Source organism: Dermacentor variabilis, chromosome 3 (assembly GCF_050947875.1).
Source record: "Dermacentor variabilis isolate Ectoservices chromosome 3, ASM5094787v1, whole genome shotgun sequence".
Lineage (NCBI taxonomy): Eukaryota > Metazoa > Arthropoda > Arachnida > Ixodida > Ixodidae > Dermacentor > Dermacentor variabilis.
In genome coordinates this window covers 152,544,459-152,562,091 of record NC_134570.1, presented here as the reverse complement: position 1 = coordinate 152,562,091, position 17,633 = coordinate 152,544,459, and the positions used below count along the sequence as shown (strand labels likewise).

At 45.7% G+C, this 17,633-nt stretch overlaps 1 protein-coding gene across 1 annotated transcript in view; it reads left to right on the top strand.

Annotated features, from left to right (window-relative positions):
- The window catches only part of LOC142574812 (ovochymase-like), a 68,354-nt gene that overhangs the window by 36,353 nt on the left and 14,368 nt on the right, over positions 1 to 17,633 (top strand). Inside the window, exons 8-12 of the mRNA XM_075683821.1 lie at positions 3,525 to 3,672; positions 4,271 to 4,617; positions 9,974 to 10,106; positions 14,181 to 14,322; positions 16,401 to 16,543. Coding sequence (XP_075539936.1) covers positions 3,525 to 3,672; positions 4,271 to 4,617; positions 9,974 to 10,106; positions 14,181 to 14,322; positions 16,401 to 16,543 — 913 coding nt within the window. The remainder of the gene's footprint in view (positions 1 to 3,524; positions 3,673 to 4,270; positions 4,618 to 9,973; positions 10,107 to 14,180; positions 14,323 to 16,400; positions 16,544 to 17,633) is intronic.

Sequence of the window (17,633 nt, the reverse complement as noted above, 5' to 3'; positions counted from 1 at the left end):
CCAACTTGTATTCCAAACTGAAAGGAAGGTTGATTGATTGATTGATTGATCGATTGATTGGCGTGCTTGGTGAGAAAACAGTGGTTTTCGTACGTATAACCACGTACTTTATTTTTCTTTCTGAGCCGCTTTCAGTTGCTTTAGTTCAACTAAGCGCTTTAAACGTACCGTTTAAAAGCAAAAGCAAAAACACTTATTCCGTCGAAGTATCTCAGATGGGGCAGAAAGACGGCTTGCCAGCTGTACGATGCCCCAATATATTTAGGGAAATGTTACTTGGGAAGTGCGTTCAAATTTGGAGCCCTTAGTGATCCAGTACATTCTACACTCTCCAGAGTACACGCGTAAATCATAGTTTGAAATACTGCGCGTAAAGAATGTTAAGATAAAATGGAGAAATAGGACAGTGCAAACTGCATTTATGTTGTTTCTTAGTTTCTCGTGTGTCTTGTGATTTTATTGAATTAACCTTTTTGTGTTCTGTCGTGCCCACCTTGTCCTAGGCTTTGTTCTCCTTCGTGCCATTCCCTGCAGAGTAGCATGCAGGCGCAAGATGCCGGCTAATCGCCCTGCCTTTTCAAAAATTTACTCGCCATCCCGGCCCTGTGAAAGTGGATGCCCAGTGGAACTGTGCAAAACCACCACTACAACTGTTGAGTGATGGCAATGCTTTATTGCGTTACAATCTATTGACAAACGTATACCATCTTTATGGCGTTAGAGTGATGGTAGTAATGTTATTTTAGAGTAATGGTATCAATGTAAGTAATGGTAATTCTGACAGCACGGCGCCGCCTATAGCGGTGGGGCAACAACATTGAAATGTATTGTTAAGCAGGTTATTTTATATGTTATAAAGGCAATTTTGCATTTTGCATGATTCCAAAGAATATGTGCACTGTTCGCTTCACTCTGCTGAGTGCTTGTAGCCTCGGCCTTAACGGTTTATAAGCCATTGCATTTTTGTTTGCTTACGGGGGTATGAGCCATTGAAGTTTTATTGCTTGCAAGGCTGGTTATATTATGTATGAAAGCATAGGGACGTCCCCATGTCGGAAGCTGCTGTTGCCACGGTGGCTTGCGTAACAGTGGTCTTTTCGAGGAAACATACCCAGGGAGCGCTACATGCTTCGCATTGTTCTCAGGAGCGCCTTATCATTAATGATATGGTTCAGATGGTTGTTTTGAGCTTGTTCTGTATTGAAACGTGCACGGATTTGTAATTGGTTTGGGAGGGGGCGCGATGCCAAGAAATGTATACACTGTTCACTTCACTTTGCTGCGTGCTTGCAGCCTCTGCATTGCGGGATTATGAGCTATTGCATTTTCGCTTGCTTACGTGGGCATGAGCCATTGATGGGTCACTGCTTGTAGCTGCTGCCTTACAGGGGTATGAGCCAGTGCTCTGCTATGAACTGCCACTGGGATTGGCACACCATTGTTTTCTGTCGACGCCACGCCACGAATAAATCCCTGGATCCTAGTCTTAGATAACTTGGGTGTAATGAAAAGCTTTCTAGCGCCTTGATTTTAATGGCAAGAGTACTTACCACCTTGCTGAACCGGTTCTTTCGATGTTGTAATGATGCCGTCGCCACAACAATGTGTCCGTTGAGAGTTAAAAAAAAAGTCGCAGTTTCTTCCGAATGGCGAAGCATCGATTGTGATCGAAAATTAGTGGACAGCTATATGAATAAGGAGACTCGTTTCATCGGCCGTATAAGCTCGTAAACATAGGCATACTATAGCTAAAGTAACAGCCATGATGTCATGCGTGCACAAGCAACCGTGAACACATCGCGCTGGATGACCGCAGGAACTCGCTGTGAAAACGATACGGCGGAGGGGGGGGGGGAACGAGGCAGCAGCTACGAGCGCATTGACCTTCGTGCTGCCACTGACATCCAGCGTGAATTAAGCCACGAAAACACAGCGCAGGGTGGACTCTGTACCCGTCACAGATGACATTCAAGATACAGTGGCCCCAGCGGGTTCGCGCGGTCAAGCGGGCCTCCGGGGTAGAATTCGCCCCCCTTCCTCCCCTCTCCTCGAAGCCTTGCACGCGACGAAAGGCGGTGCGTTTCCTCTCCACTTTTCTCCATCCAGCCGGGACTGCCGGCAAACCCTCGCGCGCTTTCATTCGCATATACAGCATACGGCAGGCGGCGACGATTATATCGCCCTTGGACTTTATGCTGAACCTCATGGCGACGGTGACAGCGGAAATGCGATTGGAGTGTCCTTGTAATTGCTACTGAAATAAACGTGAAACGTACGTGATGTAGAGATCTCCACGGCACTGACCCAGCAACTGAAAACGCCAAAAAATTCAGTGTAGCGTGACTTGCTCAGCTATAGCAGTGAAATGTTGTCGCGGTCACGAAGACGACTGGAATCTTCACTAGATAATAAAATAAATAAACAGCACTCTGCTGAACAGAGCCCCAGGAAATAAAGGAATGAATGTTTTGTGAATATGAATTTTCGCAAAAGAAATAAGTTTAGCTAAGGACTGAACACAAGAGGGCTCCCCGGGTTTCTAGCAGTCGGATATACACGGGAAGAAATTAGGGCAATTGCAGATGCTTGTTCAGACAAGAGGCAGAAGGATGCTGACGAGGGCAAGCCTGCCTGACATTCTGCCAGAAAAGGACGTTCATTTCTACGAGAATTTCTTAACGAGCGTATATATTTTGATCTTAGAAGTTATTAAGAAAATATGTTTCACACGAATAAGAAAGAGAAAATTAGGCTCCTTGATTAAGAATAGGTAATGTCTGCACAATGTAGAATACCATCACGTTCTTGTGGTGCGTGTGACGCCATTATATGCGGTGACCAGTTTTTCAGCTCATCGAAATCATTTCAAATTACTTTGTCACTGAAGCGAATGGCACACACAGCTTAGGTCGGTCGAGAATGGACGACTAAATTACATGGCGAAGGCTGCAGACTTTCTCATAGGGTTGACTCGAGTTACTTCATGTCGACAACACTTTCTGATATACGTGTTCGAGTTTAACCATTTAGTTCATACTGCACGGAGAATTTATACACTTAGAGCTGCCGACAACATTTAAATCCCGTGGGCGCAATGCACAATTGTGAAGGTGACCGAGTGGGCCTGCATTTGCACTGCTGTGGTGGAAAATTAAGAGAACTGAGAAGTCAACCATTGGAAGTATTGAAGCATAAATTTTCTTGGACTCTATGATAAAACGTGCAAAGTTCAGCGTACTGATTAACATGACCTTCCTCTGTTCCTTTACGGCCTTGTAAAGGTCTCAGTCTTCTGCACGTCCCAACGAACTCGGAGGTACTCGCTGCAGGGAGCAGTTTTTAGGTTGCATAGGCAGGTTTCCATCACGTGTTCCTAAAAAGACAATGGATTTCCCGAGCGCATTATCTTTATTTGAGCCCACTATCTCCGGAATGGCCCGCTAAAGATTAAAATATTTCCTTGCCGCTGAGATCGACATCCGGTGTGCTGATTTCCCGGTTCGTTATCGCTATATGTATACGAGGCTGGAACGAGTAGTGGTGCGCAAGATAGCCACGAGGTGGGTGAGTCCACAGGATCTTGGGATTTTTGGCCGAAAGGAAAAGGAAGTAACATGCATATACACAATGTCACTGTCCAGTCACATCATAGGGATGAACACATTGGTGCAGGTATTTGATACGTCCTGACATTTCTAATGAAAGGACAGAGAAGGTAACAATTTTCCGGAATATTACATTCAAGTACTTTTCAGCGTAGAAAAGGGTGCGCATAAGCACGGAGGAAGAGGGATCTAGGATAAACTAGCCTAAATTAGCGATTGGCTGTTCAAGGTGAGCGTAGTAAGGAGTGATGGAAACAGCATGGGTAACAGTGGGGCAAGGTGGGAGGGAGGTAGACTATAGTTGCATGCCTTGCTTATTTAGGCTCAGACTTTTTCCTTGCTTGAAATGTTTCGATCGGTGAATTGAATCGAGTGCGTTATCTGGTCAGCCGCGATTCACCAGTCTGGAGGCCATGAGCTTCTGAAGTACTCTTTGTTGGGCAAACGGGAGTTCGTTTGCTTAATGGGCCGCGGGTCCGATAAGACTTGCCATTACTGTCGGTGGCGTCAGCTGATAAAAGGAACTGCTCATTGTACTTCCCGTGTGCGCTACCTCTAGAATTCAGATTCAGTGCTTCGCGAACGGACACGCTCCGAGAATAGCGCTAAGCACGAAATTCTGACTATATCTTGTGCCGGTGTAAACAACAGACGCCTCAATCCAGGTGTGTACAGGAACTCTGCGAAGTCTTCGTAGAGGCGTCGGCGTCGGCTCTCGCCAAAACATGGTTATGTCATCGGCTGGTGGCGCCATTGCCCTGGCGCTGGCTTTCTGGGCAGCTGGGCTTGCAGAGACCAGGTCCGCGCCAACCTTTGAGCAGTGCGGAAGGCCGGCCATCGAACCAGTGCTAAATGCCGAGGACAGGATCCTGGGCGGCACTGAAGCAGCTCCCGGAAGCTGGCCCTGGCAGGCTGGCTTCCAGCTGCACCACAATTTGAACTTCGAGCGCCACTTCTGCGCCGGCACGCTTATTGACAGACGCCACGTGATCACGGCCTCGCATTGCGTTCGGTATGCTTTTGAGACACGCATTGAACACACGGCCCTATGGGAATTTTTTCGACAGGCCATTTATTTTGAGAATCCGAGAGTTGAAAGCGTTGTTGTCTATAGAGGGCTGTTGCTGCATGGCCTTTAACGTGTAAAAAATAATGTTGGTGCTAGTTGCTGAAATTATGTGTTAGATATGTGCAAAACGATTTCTTAAGTATACCGAATAGATCACTTACTGACCGCATTTGCACTTGGACTTGGAAATTTCGAATGCATTTGGGGGAAAAGCTCGTAAACACATATAAAAGAAGTTGCTGCTAAGATGTAAACCAGACCACACTAATCTGCTGCACATTCGCGAGTTCCGGACACAATTCAGATGGTGAATCCTGCTCCGGCGTTTTAGGAGGAGGAGATAAACTTTATTATAGAAGAGGTCTTAGGCGGGGGTTGGGGTGACGTTCCCCTCCCCGCAGTGGGCTCCTCTTCTAGGCCGTACGCCAGGTGGCCGACCGACGATGTCGTTCGGCGACCTCTTCGGCCCGCTCCGTGACTCGGAGTTGAAACTCCGGGTCCGAGCTGAGCAGGGCGGCCTCCCACTGCAATTGGGTAGAGAGCTGCAGACTGTTCGACGGCTTGTCTTGATTACATGAGTATAGGATGTGTGGTGTGTCTGCCTTATGGTGCCCACAGAGAGAACAGACGGGGCTGAACTGCTCTGGGAACCATATGGAGTATATGTACGGATTAAAGAAAGTGTCTGTTTGGAGCTGTCGCCAACTGACTTGTTGTGTTTTACTTACAGATCTATGTGGTTGTGGGAAGATTTGTCTTTCTTTCTTAAAGTGGGCAGTAATTTCTTTGTAGGTCGTCATTCGCTCCTTGGCCGACCTGAGCTCGGTGTAACGCACCTCCCGGTTAACTACGAATCCTCGGGCAAATTGGTGCGCCGCCTCATTTCCAGGATGGCCTGAATGGGCGGGGACCCAGATCAATGTGATCTGGCGGGTATTGGAGATTTTTCGTAATATTTTGATGGCTGCTGAGTGGGCCCTTCCTTTGCAAAAATTTCGAATTGCGGTTTTAGAGTCGCTGATGATGTATTTGGCAGTGGTGGGGGTAATAGCTAAAGCTGTGGCAGCTTCTTCGGCCTCCTCTGGAAATTTTGTTTTATCGATTGTCGCTGATGCGAGGGGAGAACCTCGATGATAGACAACTGCCAGGGAAAAGGCGTCTCTGTCCGCATGTTCTGCCACGTCCACATGCGCCGTATCTTTCTGAACTGAAAATCTTTCGTGAACTTTTTGTGCCCTAGCCTTACTTCTGTTTGTATCGTACTGTGGATGCATGTTTTTGGGCAGAGGATGGACTATTAAGTGTTCGTGCACGTGTCTTGGAATCGGCAAGGTGTGTGCACGGATTCCTTCATATTGTATGCCTGCCTTCTTTAGGATGAAACGTCCCGTTTCAGTTCCTGATAGTCTTTCGTCTTGTGCGGTGAGGTGTGCTTCCATCATTTCCGCTAAGGTGTTATGAATTCCTAACTACAGTAGTTTTTCATTTGGGGTATGACGAGGGAGGTTGAGCGCAATTTTGTAGGATTGTCGAATTAGAGAATCCACGTCGTTCCTTTCTCTGACTGTGAGGGTGACGTATGGTGTAGAGTAGATGACTCTGCTAAGAACGAAAGCCTGAATTAGTTTCCTGGTCTCGGCTTCTTTAACTCCTCCTCGCCTATTCGCGATGCGTCTGATGAGGAAGGAGATTTGGTTGACGGTGTTTCTCAGCTTCTTAATTAGTGTGTCGTTTTTTTGGTTTGACTGTATCAGCATTCCCAAGATTCTTAGGGTTTCCACTTCTGGGATGGCTGCCCCTTCCGCGTAAATTTTGACCTCAGGCGCTTTATTTTTTCTTTGACGCTTTGGGTGTAGGATGAGGAGTTCAGATTTTTGGGGGGAACACGCAAGTCCCGCGGCTTGTGCCTCCTCTACTACTACATCTGCCGCTTGTTGTAGTGTATCTTGTATCGTGCCGATACTCCCCTTGGTTGTCCAAAGGGTGATATCGTCCGCGTACAAGGAGAGTTCTAGGTCAGGGATTTTGGCGAGTTCGTGTGCCATTTTGATGAGGGTTATATTGAATAAGAAGGGGGAGAGGACCGATCCTTGCGGCGTTCCTCTGTCTCCTAAAGTGAAGGTGTCGGATTTGATTGTGCCAATTTGAATTTTAGCCGTTCTATCGGAGAGGAAGTCTTTGATGTAGTTAAACGTTTTTTCGCCTACATTCAACGGTGAAAGAGAATCTAGGATTGCTTTGTGTTTGACGTTATCAAATGCTTTGGTTAAATCTAGAGCTAGGATTGCCCTTGTGCTCCTTTCTTGCTCCTAAGAAAGGACCTCGTTTGCTAGTCTGAGCATCGTATCCTGTGTTGATAAATGTGGTCTAAAGCCGACCATAGTGTTTGGATATAAATTCTCTTTGTGCATGTGGGACTGCAGTCTGTCTAGTATGACGTGCTCTATCAGTTTTCCTATGCAAGAAGTAAGCGAAATAGGTCTGAGGTTTTCGAGCGCGAGCTTTTTGCCCAGTTTTGGGATAAATTTAACGATGGCATGTTTCCAAGACGCTGGGAGTTTTCCTTCTCTCCAACACCCGTTCGCAAAGTCCGTGATGGCTGTGATGGAAGCGTCGTCTAGGTTTCTGAGTGTCTTATTGTTAATGCAGTCCTCTCCGGGAGCGGATGTCGTGCGTATCTTAAGGACGGCTGCTCTTATTTCCGCCATTGTTATGTAAGCGTCCAGGATGGGGTTAGGTTGTCCTTTATAATCGGGTAGGGACTTCGTCTCTCGAGTTGTGCAGAAGTATTTCTGCTGTAGCGTGTGTATAATATCTTGATCCGTGCCTGGGTCTATGTTTAAAATTTTGGTGATTTCCTTTTGAGTCGTAGCTTTGTTCGATTCCGGATCAAGAAGATGCCGCAAAAGATTCCACGTCTCTCTCGTGCCAAGATTGCCATTTACATTTTCGCAGATATGGTTCCACTGCTGTCTTGCGAGTTCTGCGGAGTGGTGTTGAATTAGTACTGCGCGCGTCAGTGCGATTTGTATTTCCCGCCACGAACTTGTGCGGCGAGGCACGATTTACGACCGAATCTCCAGATATTTCGTCTCAACATCAACACTGTTTTTCTTCCTTGGAGAGACGCTGAAGAGAAACACATAATCACCATAGACTGGTAATGTACTCTTTTAAAACTCTGTATGATATGACAGTGTAACATGTTGATTATTAAAAGGTAAAGCAAAACCGAAAGTAACAATTTTGTTTAATTCGCGCCTAAACGCTAGTGAATGGACTTCACTGGGACATCACAAATTTCAAACAATTATTTTGTATTTGCGCCGATAACGGGCTCAGGAAATGTTCTTGAAACTTGCTAAGTTCACTCCTCACTTCTTTTGTTATACAAGTAGTTCGTATTTACTGATAAAAACTACGGCCACCTGCAGCCGTCAAAATCCACATCTCGGTTAGCGGTTGCGGAAACTTCAACGTGACGTCACCACCGTCCTTTCGTTGGTGCGCCTATTTTGTTTTAGCAACTCTCCTCTCTTAGGAAGTATTTGGTATTGTAAGAGGGCAATTTACCACTACAATGCAAATTCTCTTCGCTGTCTCTTTAAAACAAAACGCACCATTTCAAACCTTTCTTTGCTAATAGGCAATGTATTTCTATATATGCTGTTATTTTGTTAGCTTTTTTCTGAAAGAACGTCTCATTGTTGTATTTTAGAAGGACCGAACCACTCACTAAAGAGAATTCTGCGATACCGGCGCGATAGGCGCCGGTATGATTTTAGATTAAATGTCTATGTGACCTACCTCATCGACCTAATCTGTATATAATAAGTGCAAGCGCAGTGCGGTGGTATGATAAGAAGATCTGAAGTGCTGGCCTGGCTTTCGATTGTATTGCAGAGGGGAGCCCTGGTTTTCTAAGGAATTTATTCTATCAGAATCGTTGACAATTGGGACGAGTTGGCAGGTATACAGAATAATTTTCATATACTCTGCGATATTTTATCTCATGCAAAAGTCGTGAGAGGTCGTTGAAATATTGAAAGGAAGGATGGCCATTAATTGAAGCCTTCAAGAAACGCAAGGACGTGTTAGTATTTCATATTGCTCGCGCCATCCACTCGCTATTCGGTGTGGGACGATTAAGAATTATTGGGTTCGACAGAGGGCGGTGTGGAGGGGGGGGGGGGGGGGGTAGAGTAAACGGTGAGCACAGGCTCTCATCCAGATCTTGTACGTTGTGTTGGGATAGTCAAAATATAGGGCAAGCATCGGCCAGTGCGTCTGGCGGTGTATTTAACCCGAAAAAAAAAATAGCTTACAAGGGAGCTGAGTGGCTCATTCGTAGTTACCTAGCACCTGAAGATTGCAACAAGCTTCCATAGGTTCTACAGAGGTTGTTTATGGTGCCGGTCGGTGAATCTTCCCTTAGAAGTTGTGGGAAATCTGGAAGACCTTTAACTATTGCATAACACTGATGCATAACACTTTCCCAATCACAGACGAAATTCGCCGGGTGAGTTAGTCGTTAAATTGCTTAGGGCGGCAGACGTGACCTAGTTGTATTTCGCTGGAACGGTGACCACTGGCTATGAGGCGAGAGATCCCATAGGTGCCGTTGCCGAGATGGCTGATGATGACAAAGGGGCCTGTGTATCTTGCCCAAATCCTTTTAAACAAGCCACGCTTCCGTCCACAAGAGCGCAGCGGCACCCTTCGCGTACGGCGCATGCACATGTTAATCGTCATAACCGGCCTTTACACGATTTTGGGAGACTGCTATGCAGAAGTGGGCGCTCCGCGTTCCGACATTGGGACGACCCGCGTTAAGAGAGAACGGAAGAACGGTCTCAAATGCACGAAGTTGTAAACGGATGTAAACTAGGTAAAAAGAGCTAGAACCAGTGGTTTCGTGCTCTGTAGTGTTAGCGATACACAGTTAGATGCAGTCCCAGCTTCTGCGCCTAGAATCGACACACGCGTACATTGCAAGCATGTTAGTGCGTTTGGTAATGCCATTCGTCTGGGGATGACATAAGCTACCATAGCGAAACTTGGCAGCAGAAAGTAACAGAAGCTTCTCGACGATGTCGGCAAGAATCTGGCAACCACGATCGCTAAACGTGGCGCAAGGAGGCCCGTGGCGAAAGAGTAACATAGCGCAGCACGACGCGGGAGAGGTCGGCAGCCGTAGCTGAAGGAAATGCGGCTGTTTCAGTGTATCGTGCCAACCTGTTTCCAGAATGTCTGGAAATGTCGCATCGTGTTCACATCCGACGGCCACTTTGTGTCGCAGGTATCTTCCTCCAGTGGTACATCCCCTAATTCGGGTGCACCTGGGGTCTCACTCAAGGGAAGCCACGGACCCAGGAGAAATACACGTTGGCATAGAGCACGTCTGCGAGCACAGGGCTTCTTTCAAGACATACGTGAGTGCACCGTACTAAGAGCCTGTATCGCACAGAAGGGCTGCCTATGCTCTCTAAACTTCCTTCACTTCGCGTGATAGTGTGTTCCGCATGCTTGTTTAGGCGCGCGAATTTTCTCTTTTTATTTCTTCCCTACTTCATTCTTCCTACTTCACTTCCTACACCCTACTCCATTCTTCTTTTACTTCATTCCTACTCTCTACTTGCCGTAGCGTAAACGTGTGGCTAGGCCGATCTTTTCAGTCAGCATTAAGCCGTTTCACAGTCATACTACGACCGAGAAAGCGTCGGCGGAGAAAGTAATTAAGTCGGACAGTCTTTACAGTCCCTGATATACAACAAAAAGCGAGCATTCTGTGCGAAATCTAGAAACTCAAAAAGAAAAATCAAATAGCTCTGCTTACTCATTACAATAGAAATGCGAACCGGGTAAGCCGTTCGAGTGTAATGGCTGACCTAAGTATATGCATGATCACATACGCTTGGGCTCATTATGCTCCTTAGAATCACACAAGCCTACTAGATTCGCGCAAAACAAGAGTGCTCTTAAACAATCCCCGAAGAATGGAAGCTTTGCAATCAGACTCTAACGTCCTCTTCTTACAGAGGCAAAGCTTGAACATGTGAAGCTTTAAGAACTTCGAAGTCGAATTTATCAACAACTCGAAGCAAAGGCAAGAGTCTGACGAACTAGTTCTGCAGAAACCCGCAAGGTCGACTTCTCCCTACCATCTGCTAGCCGCCTGGTTAGCTTAGATGGTAGAGCGGCTGCCCCGGAAAGATGGTGGGGTTCGAGTCCTAGACCAGGACGAATTTTTCTTCAACTGCGAGGCTTTTCTTTCGAGAAACCCGTATGGGTTTCCTTTGTAGCAAAGGCTACGAACGGGTGGATGTCTGCTTGTCCCTTTATTAATGTACACGACGCCATTGAACAATAGGATAACATCGCCTAGCGGTGTTTCTCGCTTTACGGTGTTTCGAGAAGCAGTGACGTAGAGAGGCTGCAAGCACGTGGCGAGCATCACAGTCTCGCCCCTGTTCATCGCTCTAAAACACGGTGGAAAGTGCGGCCCGCCATTCTGAATGGCTGGTCGCATAGTGCAGGATCTCATCGCCTTATACAGTAGAATAAATTAGGTTCTCATTTAGAGCTTAGGTGCGTTATACCTGCACATTTCAAATATTCCTCCTGTAACGGTCTTTCACGCATTAAAGTTAATCTCGGCGTAAATACATATGTGTGCCCCGAGCGCATCACAAGTGCAGCCATAATTTTCAGCACTTAATTTGCTTATTATAACCGAAACGAGAGAAAATAAGTTACTCTCTATGTTTAACTGCCCTTTCATTGGATGTTTAATTTCGCGAGCTTTAACATACGCATGTATTATCCGATCTTTTTATATCTTCGTGCCTTGAAGGCGATGATAAATAAAATGAAATAAAAGGGAGTTATGTACATATTTATGTTGTTCAGGAAAAGTGACTTATTTCAATCGTAAGCATTCAAGCAGTTTGATAGACCTCGTTTTTTTTTCATATAAATTTATGCAAGGAGACGCGTCACTCGCATGTACGTCATGAATGCATGTGTGTTGAATGGATCGATTGATGAATGGATGCTATGAGCGTCCCCTTTGGAACGGGACGGTGAGTTGCGCCACCAAGCTCTTGTTATTATATTCCCCAGTGTCCTACGTATGTTAAAGAAAGAAAAGAAAAGAAAAAAACCAAGGATAATTCCTGTCTTCAATCTTTCTGAACTTCTATGGGGAACTTCGTTTTTGTATGCCTCCATTGTTTGTCGTTTGCCTACTTTTCTTCCACCAACCTTGCACTCGCCTCTTACTAATCTCTATTGCGGACATGTTTACTTTCCTCCTGCTCTCGTTGAACCCAAGGGATTCAAGAAGGCCAGAGGAGGCCAAATCAAACGCTGCGCAGATATGTACATGTTCCAATAAAACATACTCCATTGTGTCGCTAGCTTTATCGCAGCTGGAACATGCTTGTCCTTTCTTGATGTATCTCGCTTTATAAGTGCCTGTTTTAAGGCATTCCGATCACGCTTCGAGAAGGAATTAGCTTCTCTTTGAACTATCATAGTTTCTTTGCTGATTTCGTTTTTTCCTCTTAAGTAGTCAGCCATAGCTTGCTTCTTTTCTATTGCCGCCATCCATGAGATTATCTCAGCCTCCCTGACTTTCCGCGTGACATTCTTTGTTGCTGTGTTGCTCACCATACAGGAGCATACTTGCTGATAAGCGTCTTGGTTCTTTTCCTTCAGTGTGAATCAACATTTTTTTCTGTGCAAATACCTCAACACTCTCCCGGCCCATTCACTTTCTTTCCCATTCCTCAGTCGTTCTTCATAATCAATTTTGCCGTGAGCCTCCCTCACTTCGAAACTTCTCCAGCCCGTATCACCCTGCCCAGGTTCATTTGTAGCCTTCCCGTGAGCGCCCAATGCAAGGCGTCCCACTGACCTTTGGTTGCCATTGAGTCCTCATTGTACTCCTGACTTCCAAGGAAACAACCGCATTTCTAGATGTAAGTCCTGGAACCACTTCACCTTTCGACATATCCCGGAGCATCTGGTACCTCTTGTATCCCCTTAGAGCTATGTGTTTTATTATGGCCACATTTCTCTACCCCTTTGCTCCTATTTTTTCCTGTGTTTTCTTACATCTTTTGCCTTCGTCTATCCATAAACCAAGATATTTATATTCTTCTACCCGAGGTATTTCCTGGCGCTGTATGAGAATGTATGCAAGTGGAGGCGCCCTCTGTTGCTCTGCTCTGACCTCAGTATAAAGAGAAACACCCTAGAAAGCAAGAAGCCACAGATTCAAAATGCATTCAACGGCATAAAAAGATCAATATCTTTCAAAGTCTGAAAAAAAAAGTTTAACACCGGAATACAGGCAATGCAATTTTTATTTCTTTCAATGCAGTCTCGCTCTTCGTGCCTACTCTTCCTTTCATTGAGTAATTGCCTATGTTAAATTCCCTCTACCATATTTATCATGAGCGGTCACATGCGATCCTCAGCTTTGCACGACATTGCTGGAATCTACAGGTTGCTCTTCCGTATGGTACATTGAGGTTTCATGAGCCCGCAGCAAGCAGTTTGCCCGCCCGGCCTACCGGGCCCACACTCTGATTGAATACTTGGCTAAGGTAGATGTATACACATCAGTGAAGTAATTGCTTCAGTCATAACGCCTGCAGAATCTCAGACCGCGTGTTGAGTACCACTCTGGCTTTTCTATTATCGCACCGTCGGAAAGTTGTCGTACGACACTCTCAAAAATGCTTACCCCCTTCGCGGCTACACCCATCTTACGTGGACATTCTCTATCTCGTGCAGCATGCTCGATAATTTCCTGACAATGCACTATTTCACGTCGATAAGTGTTCGCCGTTCGTGACCTGAAAGTTTCGTCGTTGTGGAGTGTTAAAGTAGATAACAACTGTTGTTTTGCGACAAGATCAGCATCAAAAATGCAAATGCACGGTCCTCTCATACAGACTGTTAGATGAGCCATGACTGTGACATTTCAGATGCTTCAGGTTCTCTTTGATCAATCGAAATTTCTGGAGTCAAGGAACTCTCAATCTCGATTGTCAGTACAGCTAACGCAGGTGAGATGTGGAGCTACCTAGCGTCGATATATGTCGAGGTTCCTCCCACTTCAATGGGTTGTGCATGTGACTATCAAATCGCTTTCGCACCAAAACGCAGCCATTACTACACTCGGATAGACTGCTTTATTGAATAAGTGGTACAAAATGTGTGAACATAGATGGGAAAGTGAAGAAACCAAAATGAAGGGGTAAGTGTACCAGAAAACTTGCTTCCCGATAGACAGGTTTCGTGAGGTTTTTTTACCGCATTTCACACCCTTTCCTCAGGCCAACTTTTACTCTTTGCAATTGATGTTTCAGATTTCCGACTTGTTAACAAATGTTGCGAACAGTGCTTACTTAAGGCAACATATCTCGGCACTCATTTACAAGGCGTTAACGATAGTTTGGGGCATTGGAGAAGCTGAGTCGTGCTTTTTGGCGCAGAACGACATCGCCATCATCAAGCTCGACAAAGACGTTCCTCTGAGCCAGTTCATCCAGCCAGTCTGCCTGCCTGAATACTCGCTCAACGACACCTTGCCTGGAAACAGCGAGCTCTACGCTACTGGTTGGGGCAAGATTGACGGTGGGTATTCAGCGCGATGGAAGTGTACCTGTAGCCTGTGCGCGATTGCGTGTCTCATAAAAATATCTTTATTCTTTCCTGCTTAACAGTCATCCGAAACTGGTGTAAAATGCCTACGCACCCATGCAGACAATCTTGTACCAGCAACGGGAAATGTCAAATACGCTGTTAAAATGCGAGAATGTTTATGTTATCCAACATACAATCAAAAAACCAACATTACCGAGTGTCGTTTTACTTGAATGCAGTATGGCTTCAAGAATAAGCTGCTGGAGAAAAGGGAGTAACTTCAGGGGCTCACAACGGTAAGATTCCGCAAATACTGCAGTCAGCGCTGCTCTAATGGACGCGGCGCCAAGGTGTAGAAGAGTTTGGTGCTGAACGATCATGCATTACATAGTGGACTGCTCAGTCATGAGAGGAGACAATGGTGTCCCTGCATGATGAATTCGCTGCGACGGCGATGGTACCCGTACCATGAATAACTGCAGCTTCGGGAATGAGTTAGACACCAAGCTGTGAATGTACAATGCGGATTTCACAGAATCAAGAGGAAGACGTTATGAGACGCGTGTTCGAGTGATTAGCAGGTGATGTGGTTCTAGTGATTTGGTATAGCGGGTCCCCAGTGCGGCGACGCTAAAGAGAACACACACACACACACACACACACACACACACACACACACACACACACACACACACACACACACACACACACACACACACACACACATACACACACACACACACACACACACACACACACACACACACACACACACACACACACACACACACACACACACACACACACACAGATATATATATACGAGAACGAAGGGGGTTAACCGAGGGGCCTGTTCTCGTTCATTACATAGCGAGGGTCTCGAATCCGGCTACATTGACGCCTTCAGGTAGCATATGTGGGTTTATTGACCAGTTGCCTTCACCCAAAAAGATCACGTTCTCGTGACGCCTGCGGCAAGAAGGACGTTCCACGTCCGCCGCCAAGGTCTGTGAGTGGTGGCGTTGGGCTAACACTCCGAGGGTTCTACTAGGACACATAAATACCCAAAAAAGTGGATGGGGAAACAGCGCCGCGGTAGCTCAATTGGTAGAGAATCGCATGCGAAATGCGAAGGTTGTGGGTTCGGTTCCCACCTGCGGCAAGTTGTTTTTTCATCCACTTTATTAGACGGAGCCATTGATCTTGTGAATCATTGTCAGTCTTACCACAGTTCTACTCCGGTGGCACGTGCCACTTTGAGAAGATTGATGCCTGCATGACGTTACATAGCATTAACTTGAATAAAAAAGCCAAAGAATGGGTACGAGTTTTCCTCATGGCGCCGAGCCAGTTAATTAGGGCTACGACGGATGAGGAGGAGAAAGAGGAGGAGGAGGTGCAGAAGTCGCGGCGCACTGAGCTTGGCATAATGCAATCTTCTTTGGCACAATGCTATAGTGGCCGTGCCGTCGTCTTATCGTTGTCGCACACACTTGCTCACACACAAACACACACAATTTCTCACCTTACGACCTTGGGCCAATCGGTAGCACTTTGTATTACACTAACGTCGCCAGATAAGCAAGAGCCCATAAAATGATTTGCACCACAGCATAGTTTCTATAGTGTGTGGCATTTGGATTATCTTATTGCTCAAATCATTTAAGTCACTATGAACATAGCTACATTTGCTGGCAAAGTAAGGCAACTGCACGAGGCATATATCCTAACAATTTTGGATGCCGTGCTTGAATATAGGTTTCTTGCTCAGTTTTTCTTGCACACACACACACACACACACACACACACACACACACACACACACACACACACACACACACACACACACACACACACACACACACACACACACACACACACACACACACACACACACACACACACACACACACACACACACACACACACACACACACACACACACGCAAGTGTACACATAAGTCATATTTATAAAAATATATTTGCAACTGACATTGATTACACTCCGGGCCTGGATTTTTCTGAGGCCTACGAAATACGACAGCCACGACCAATCAACGCACACGCAGGGGACAAGGACGGGAGCATGGCCGACGTCCTGCGGCAGCTGGAGACGCGGACGCTGAACGCCGACGAGTGCCAGCAGCGGCTCACCGTCAAGTTGCTCGACACCATAATCTGCACTGAACACGTAGTCGGCTCCACTTGTCACGTAAGAACCATCCAATATCAAACTTTCTCGCCATCTCCTTATAGCAGACGCCCTAGCAGTTTCTGATATATTATAGGGGTGTTCTCAAAACCCACATATCCATATATCTAATCTAATTTATCAGCTTTTATTTTCGAGAAAGATGATTTTAGGAGAATTGTATTTAGAGCTCATAAAATTTGTTATCCGAGTGCCAAAATTATATTGCAATGTTTATTTAATACCGTGAGTGATAATGACGAGGCTCACAGTCTCATACATGATACCTCTGTTTTTAGAAGTTGAATTCAGTTACACTTTGATGATACTTATATTTTGTCCCTGATGTCTTTTTCATATCTCCTTTCTTCATTATGAACAAAACCAGAAGGCTTGAAGGCTGTTTTTTGAGCAAGGATTGAAGATTGGGCGAGTTGGTAACGTTGTATCTTGAATGTGTTCCCAGCACACACATACTCAAGAAAAGCCATATTTTACTCTACCTGTGCCTTTACCTGGGTATGTCTGCGCTGTGAAGATATTCAAGCTAATTTGGGCACTTTACTAAACAGTTCAATGGAATAAATATGCTAAGATGTCCACGTGCACCTTTAATTTATGGGCGTGGATCACAATTACAGCACAATTGATTCGCTTTAATAGTACATGTGGTGAAAGAAATTAGAAATTAGAAAACACGGCAACAAAGAAATAAAGTTCGCAGGGACAACTCAAGCTTCACTCAAGCTGTACCACTTGGGCAACTGCTCAGGGATAGCAGAATTACAAATGAAAAGCCGAAGCATGACGAAAGGGTTAGAAACATGTAAGACAGCAAAGCCGAGAGGTAGCTAAAGCAGCAAAACAAAAAAGAACAATATGCAAATATAGCGACTGTGCTTCAAGGTATTCATGCAAAACTGGAAAGCCTCATGACACTGAAGGACACAGTAGAAAAAATTGAGCACGCAGTGGAAGTGATGTCAGATAAATATGACGAAGTTCTGGCACACATGCGCAATCATGACAAAGAAATATCGCACACAAACAAACGAGTTGAATCAATTGAATCTCAAGGCTGCGCAACTCAAAAAGACAGATAACTTAAGGT